A 7088-nucleotide genomic window follows, 5' to 3' on the forward strand; every position below is an offset into this window, starting at 1 on the left:
ATAACATGTTTATGCTCTGAGGCAATAAACATCACCAAAAAAAAAAAATCTCCTTTCGCGCCTCCATTTGCGAAATCGTCGCACCCGTACGGGACCTCTGCTACTCGCTTAACCAAGAGCCGCTAAATTTGTGCCTCTATCTTATCATATTCTCACACATGCTGCTTAATACTTTCGTCATCATCGCATTACAGGAAACGCCAGCCGACACGAATATAAAGCCCCGTCTGACTGCATAGCGTGTCTGACTCGGGTACAAGGATCGCGGCTTGATTCCTATTAACAAAAGCCACCCGAGCTGGCTGCTCCTGTTAACTCGCTGTCATTAATGTCTCCTGACCTGGCATTAATGTCTCCTGACCCGTAGACCAATCTGAGCCAGATCATGTGACCTGCAAACGCCCTCTGCCAAATACATGCTTCTAATTCTTACCTCACAAGAGTCAGAATACGGACGTCAAGACCGCCGGAATATATTTAACGCTGGAAATTAAAAATGACCACACCGCTGCACCGTATACAAGGGTTTGGACTTGACATCAGCAGATCTAAAGGGTTTGCAGTTTAACTGCTGTTTTCATTCATCGTGGAGCTCGTGCTCAGAGCTGTTGTTTTTGGCCTCGGGAAAAAATGGCCTTGCGCTACCACCGTTCTCTTCACGTTGCAGTGCTAGATGGCGTAAGAACTGTATTCAGTTTTACCGATGAAAACAAGCTATCCGCTGAGGTACAAAATTTCGATGCTCAACATCATGTAGTACAAGCAGTCGCTCTTAATAGCCTGTAACTGTATTCACTATCCGTTTTTTCTGTATCTCTCTATATGCCGCGGCTACAATCCTGATATTTTGTACTAGAAAAATGTTTACAACCATGCGCTTTATTTAGCTTTACCATTCGTTTTCTGCGAATTACTGCAGAAAAACGCTCAGGAATGCTCTACCTTGCTTTTTGAGCAAATTATTGATGACAATTGTTATTTCGCAAGAGAGTGATGTTCAGAAATAAGTTTATCTGGAATATCGTTTTCCTCGAAGAAGCTACGCTTTCATTATAATTCCTTAGGTCTCATCAGGGACAGAAAGTTATATACTAACAAAGCTCTCGGCACATTTTCATTTTTCTGTTACGGAAAAAAATATTTAACTTTATTTCACACTATGTGCCCCATTAGGTTTGGGTTTCATATGATTTAAAATCTCATTTTCACTTACAATTTATGGAACGTCATAGTAGAAACTTTCACACATTTTTTACCACCCGGGGTTCTTTATCATTCAGTTACATAACACAGCTAGCAGGCGCCTTATATTCTCCTCCAACAAAACAGTAATCACATTCTAAAAATAACAAAAATAGAAATAGGAACATAGAAAAGAACTAATATTAACGATGAGATATTTAGGAGTTTTCCATCACCAGAAGTGAACAGCCTCATCTGCTCTACGTTTTATATTTAGAGATGCGACTGGAACAATTTTTCAAGCGGGCAATTGATTACAAGATTTCTAATATATTTCGCAGCTCTTCATAGTGGACTGAACAACAATTTGAACAAAGGCAGGATTAAGCATAGGGCAGCATTTTATTGAAGGTGGGAACATTTTCACCAATTGTACTAGAATCGTACTCTAGCCAAGTGTCAGATTTTTTTAAACATTCTTTTGGTATAAAATCCTAAATTAACACCATCTTCTAAAAACGTAAAGCCTTTATTCTTCACAGAAATCTCAGTATATACTGTAAAGCTCTAGTTACAAGCGAACAATATTTTACTCTCAATCTTCTAACGCTCCACTTTCTGCTCCATCTCCATTTAACCGAGGCATCTACGCGAAAAAAAGCCTTCTATGTACTCCATGAGGCCTACATTGTACTACAATCGTACACTAGCTAGTTGTAAAATTCTTTCCAAATTTCTTCTGGCCTAAATCCTTAAATCACCACCGTGTTCTAGGAATATAAAGCCTTTATTTTTCGCCAAAAACTCAGTAAATACGGCAAACTTCAGGAGACAAGCGACAAAGATATTTGTCCTAATGTAATAACACCCCACTTTCTGGCGCCATTTCCATCTAAGCGAGGCATCTGCGTGAGAAAAGCCTTTTATTACTCGTCCTATTTTTCCTTTTATTTCGGTGTATAGAGACAAAATAAATATTCATGTAACGAAACCCTTCGAGAAGGCATTTAAATCTCTCTAGTCGGGCAGGCTAACCTTGACTTTAAAAAGAAACACTCGAATAAAGCTCCAATCGAAGTAAACCGAGCAGACTCTCCACCTTTCGCACTTTACTCAAGATCATTGGTAATCAAAGGATATGAAGTTGCCACACCAAGCCGGCTCAAGCTGTACCAGCCAGCACGTTTCTCCCTTTCACAACTTCTGCCTCTGATATGCGCAGACTCGTGCGAGCTCCTCACCAACAGTTCTGTTTCCTTATTTCTTATAAAAACGTCCCTGTGCATCAGAGCAAACATAAAAATTATGCGCTGCTGAGCTTCGACAGGAGAGTAGCAATGAAACGCCTGTAGGGAAAGGGAAATCTATTAGTTCAGAAAACAGCGCAGGCAAAAAAAGCGCCGATCCACATTCCTCGCACAGGCCACCTCCCTAGCGTGTTAGTAAAAATTGTAATTAGAATTGGCGTACCCTCATTTGAACGCTCACCCGCACTCTCTCAAAAGCTTTCATCTTTTCTCTTTCCCTCTACTTCGGGCGGGTATATAAGCATGACCAAGTCACAGACAGATCAGCAGCCTCAGGTTTGCCAACAGTACTACTACTAAAATGGTAAGCAAAAGTGCCTTATCTCGTTTGAACTAGCACGACAACTGGTATATTTTGTAGACAAATGCGATTGCATTTGCAGCGACTTAGCTCACCTGAAGGCTCAACCGGTAGATTTATCGCAGAGCACGAGCACACAGTCTGTGTCTGTTCCTTTGAAATGTAACAATAACATTATATACCTCTACGAAAAGCTATGCACCGTAAAATATTTTATGCATAATTTGAATGTATCATGCGAAGGGGCTGAAGTAGGTTATTCTCGGCACAAAACCAACATCCTGCATTTCCATGTTAAAATATCCTGACACACGTTAGCTATAAAAAATATTCACCCATGTCAAATTTCGTACATATTTCTTGAAATATACCTTCTCTATCGCATTCCACATAGTTGCGCCGAGTTTTAAGTCTTTCTGTTGTTTCAGTTCCGTGTCTGCGTCGTCCTGGCCCTGGCCACCAGCGCCTTCGCTGGCTACCTGCACGGTAACCTGCATGGTGCCTACACACTTGGAAGCGGTGTCGGCCTGACCAACTACGGTCTCAGTCACGGAATCGGCTACTCAGGCCTCACCGGCTTCGGTTTGGGCAGCGGTCTTGCCTATGGCCAAGGCGTCAGCTATGGCGTCGCCGCTCCAGCCGTTGCTCGTACCGTGTCCACCACCTACCAGGCTGCTCCAGCCGTGACCGCTGTTCACGCTGCCCCGGCTGTCGCCACCTACGCTGCTGCTCCAGTCGCCACTGTGGCTGCGGCCCCAGCTGTGTCCCGTGTCACCACCTACCAAACTGCACCAGCTGTCGCCACCGTTGCTCACGCCGCCCCAGCTGTGACTAACGTCTACCAGTCCGCCCCTCTTGTGGCTTCCGCTCCAGCTGTTGCCACCTACCAGTCTGCTCCAACTGTTTCCCGCGTCACCACCTTCCAGTCTGCTCCAGCCGTCGCTGCTGTTGCTGCCCCAGCAGTGACTAGGGTCTACCAGTCCGCCCCTGTTGTTGCCTCTGCCCCAGCTGTTGCCGCCTACCAGGCTGCTCCGACTGTTTCCCGCGTCACCACCTACCAGGCTGCCCCAGCTGTCTCTGCTGTTGCTGCTCCAGCTGTGACTAGGGTTTACCAGTCTGCTCCAGTCGTTGCTGCTTCCCCAGCTGTTTCCCATGTCACCGCTTATCAGGCTGCCCCAGCCGTCAGCGCCGTCGCCGCTCCAGCTGTGACTAGGGTCTACCAGTCAGCTCCAGTTGTCGCTGCTGCTCCGGCTGTTTCCCGCGTCACCACCTACCAGGCTGCCCCATCTGTGGCTGCCGTTGCTGCTCCAGCTGTGACTAAGGTCTACCAGTCTTCTCCAGTTTTCGCTGCTGCTCCAGCTGTTTCCCGCATCACCTCCTACCAATCTGCGCCATTCGTTGCCGCTGCCCCAGCTGTCGCCACCGTTGCCCACGCTGCCCCAGCTTTCGCTACTGTTGCTCACGCTACACCAGCTGTCGCCACATTTGCCCACGCTGCTCCAGCTGTTGCCACTGTTGCCCACGCGGCCCCAGCGCTAGCTGCTTACCATGCTGCTCCAGCCTACGGGTATGGTGTTGGCTCCCTCGGATATGGTGCCGGTCACTACGGCCTTGGTCATGGCATTGGCGTCTACGGCCTGAACTACGGCTATGGTCTGGGCACTCCGTTCGACTACACCACCCTCCTCCGCAAGAAGAAGTGTAGGTATATTTTTGAGAATTCTCTATTTACTTAGCGCCAAGCCTGTAGCGATTTTTGCAGCCATGTTTACTTTTCCTGTTGCAGAAATTATTCTTCCCTCATGAGATCATGGGCTCTCAAAGGAAACAAGTTGACATCGGCGTTTGGCTGTCTACCTAATGTCGTTGAAAGCTGTGAAATAAATTGTTCATACCTACAGAACGAAATGGTCACAAATGTTTATTTTCTTGTGGGCAGATACCGGAGATTGGTTGTGTCGGTGAGCTGCCGCATCGCGCATAGTCTAAGTTTAACTTCTCCTTAGAAGTCATACTAATTGACGTTTATCTTGGTGCAATCATGGTGATTCAGCGATGTCACTTTAACTTCAGTAATTTTGGCTGCTGAAGGCTTTTCCTGCATTTCACATTTCACCACCTAATACTCACGCTTGGTGCGTTGAATCTATAAGCCCAATGGCCAGATGATTTTTTTTGTTGTTACGCAAGCTTCCCATGAGGCATATTATATATATATATATATATATATATATATATATATGTGAAGTGGAAATGAAATGAATGAACAGGACGTTGAGGGTGGCGCTGGTGAACACTCTCAAGGTTCGTATACAGACAACATTAATACCCAAGAAAGTAGCAGGGGGGACAGCGGCCGATGTAGCTCAGTTGAAAGGGCACCGGACGCGATATTCGGAGGTCGTGGGATCAATTCCCACCATCGGCACGTTGTTTTTCCTTCTACTTTGTGTTTAATTATCTTTCCCCTAAACAGATTACATCACTAATTTATGTGATTATTGAGATAAAAATTTAAAAAAATAAAAATACAAAATATAAAGTACAATCCCCAATGCTCTCCTTGGCCTCGCCGACTGTTGGCTTCTTTCCTTTATATATATATATATATATATAAATACGTGCGAGAACATTTAACGTACTTTTAACATTTAACGTAAAAATTTTTGAGCGAAGTGTACGCCTCATTTATATATATATATATATATATATATATATATATATATATATATATATATATATATATATATATATATATATATATATATATATATATATATATATATATATATATATATCACGTAATGCTCACAACTTAAAACTGAACTGGGTAGCGGCGGCTGCGTTTCAATAGAGGCGAGGCAAATGCGTCGGTGTATCTGCGATGTGAGTGTACGTTAAAGCTCCCCAGTTGGTGAACAATATTTCAGTTATTTTAGACTACGGCAACTCTTCCTCTCTTTTGTTTTTCACTTGAACTTTCTCCATTTACTACGGCGTGTTTGACGTGTTTGAGGTGCCCGTGAAGCGGTGACAGATATAGCGACCTTCATTTTCAGTAAACCAATTTCCATTTTGAAACGAAACGCTTCACTACGAAAGTCGCAGCCGAGCTTCGCGTATGCCGTATGCCGTGACCGAGAGACGTCACAGCCAAGGCCAGCTGAGCAGCCCCTCGCCAACCTCTGCCGGCGTTGCCTAGCAACGCTTAAGAGATGTAAAAAAGTAGTCTCCATCCGGTAATCGAACCTCTATCCCTTGGATCTCCAGCCGAGTGTTTTACAACTATGCCACGCCCCGGATATTTTTTTTTTCTGTTTGTTGCATGGAAGTACTACGAGCCAATTTAGCCAGGTCGCATCCCACAAACTGTCAATACACAGGGACAGCAGCATTAAATTCTCACTTTGGCCGCACATCAAAATTCCTGGAGACATATACATGCATCTAGTAAATGTAACCAGGCAGGAGGTCGGTCCTGCGCAGCATATACCCCCTGCACCATAGCACATTGTTCTCTGAACAGAGACGTCGATGAACGTGGTAGCTCTATGTGGCGATCTGTCATGCGGCTCTTCCACAAGCTAAAATGCCCCATGAGAACAAAAAGGTCACATGGCGCCTCAAAAGCTTCCAATGTAGGAAAAAATCTTATAGTAAAGAGCGTAATATCAATATACGTTTTGAGAGCCCGTTGAAGAAAGTCCAAAACAAAAAACTGCGTCATGGCAATACACAAAGCAATGATCCATAGTTTCTGGCTTCTGACACAGGATACAGGATACAGACTACTGACCATGGCACAAAACTCCCTTTTGCACAAAGCCACGTTTTGACAGGCAAGGTTGATGTGTTGAGTTTTAAAAAGAACGTTTTTGCGGCTGATAGTATATAGGTTCGTTGGCCCCGCTTTAATACACTATTGTCTAGAAAGTGGAGGTAAGGCTGCCAGTACATCGGTACAGGAAGTAATGTCTGAATAAGAACTTTTGTCATATGCCTTATGTATAGACTGTATAGGTATTCCAAGGAAAACCGTACAGAGAGGAAATGAAATGTGTTAGCAACTTCCTTAAGAAAACCCCACAAAAGAAGTGGGCGCAAACAAATTAGGCAAATGGGCACTTAATCGTCTAATAAACACAGCTAGGAGGAAGGGATGGCTTGCTGTTTTAAAAAGAAAACCTTGAAACAGGTTGATGAACAAACAAGTGCTGAAGGCCAGCTCCACCAGCCTCAACAGGGAGAAACAAATTATCTCGACGCATAGGCTCTCATTGAGAGCACCGCATAAACGT

At 44.4% G+C, this 7088-nt stretch overlaps 1 protein-coding gene across 1 annotated transcript; it reads left to right on the plus strand.

The window, feature by feature from the left end:
• The first annotated feature begins 2659 nt into the window (after positions 1 to 2659).
• LOC146196408 (uncharacterized) lies at positions 2660 to 4708 on the plus strand. The gene is made up of 3 exons (XM_084598146.1): positions 2660 to 2793; positions 3219 to 4491; positions 4577 to 4708. Coding segments are annotated over exons 1-3 (1278 nt in total). The 5' UTR covers positions 2660 to 2790; the 3' UTR covers positions 4579 to 4708.
• Positions 4709 to 7088: the final 2380 nt, after the last annotated feature.

The sequence above is a fragment of the Amblyomma maculatum genome, chromosome 3, assembly GCF_055883805.1.
Source record: "Amblyomma maculatum isolate TAMU_Amacu chromosome 3, ASM5588380v1, whole genome shotgun sequence".
Classification (NCBI taxonomy): domain Eukaryota; kingdom Metazoa; phylum Arthropoda; class Arachnida; order Ixodida; family Ixodidae; genus Amblyomma; species Amblyomma maculatum.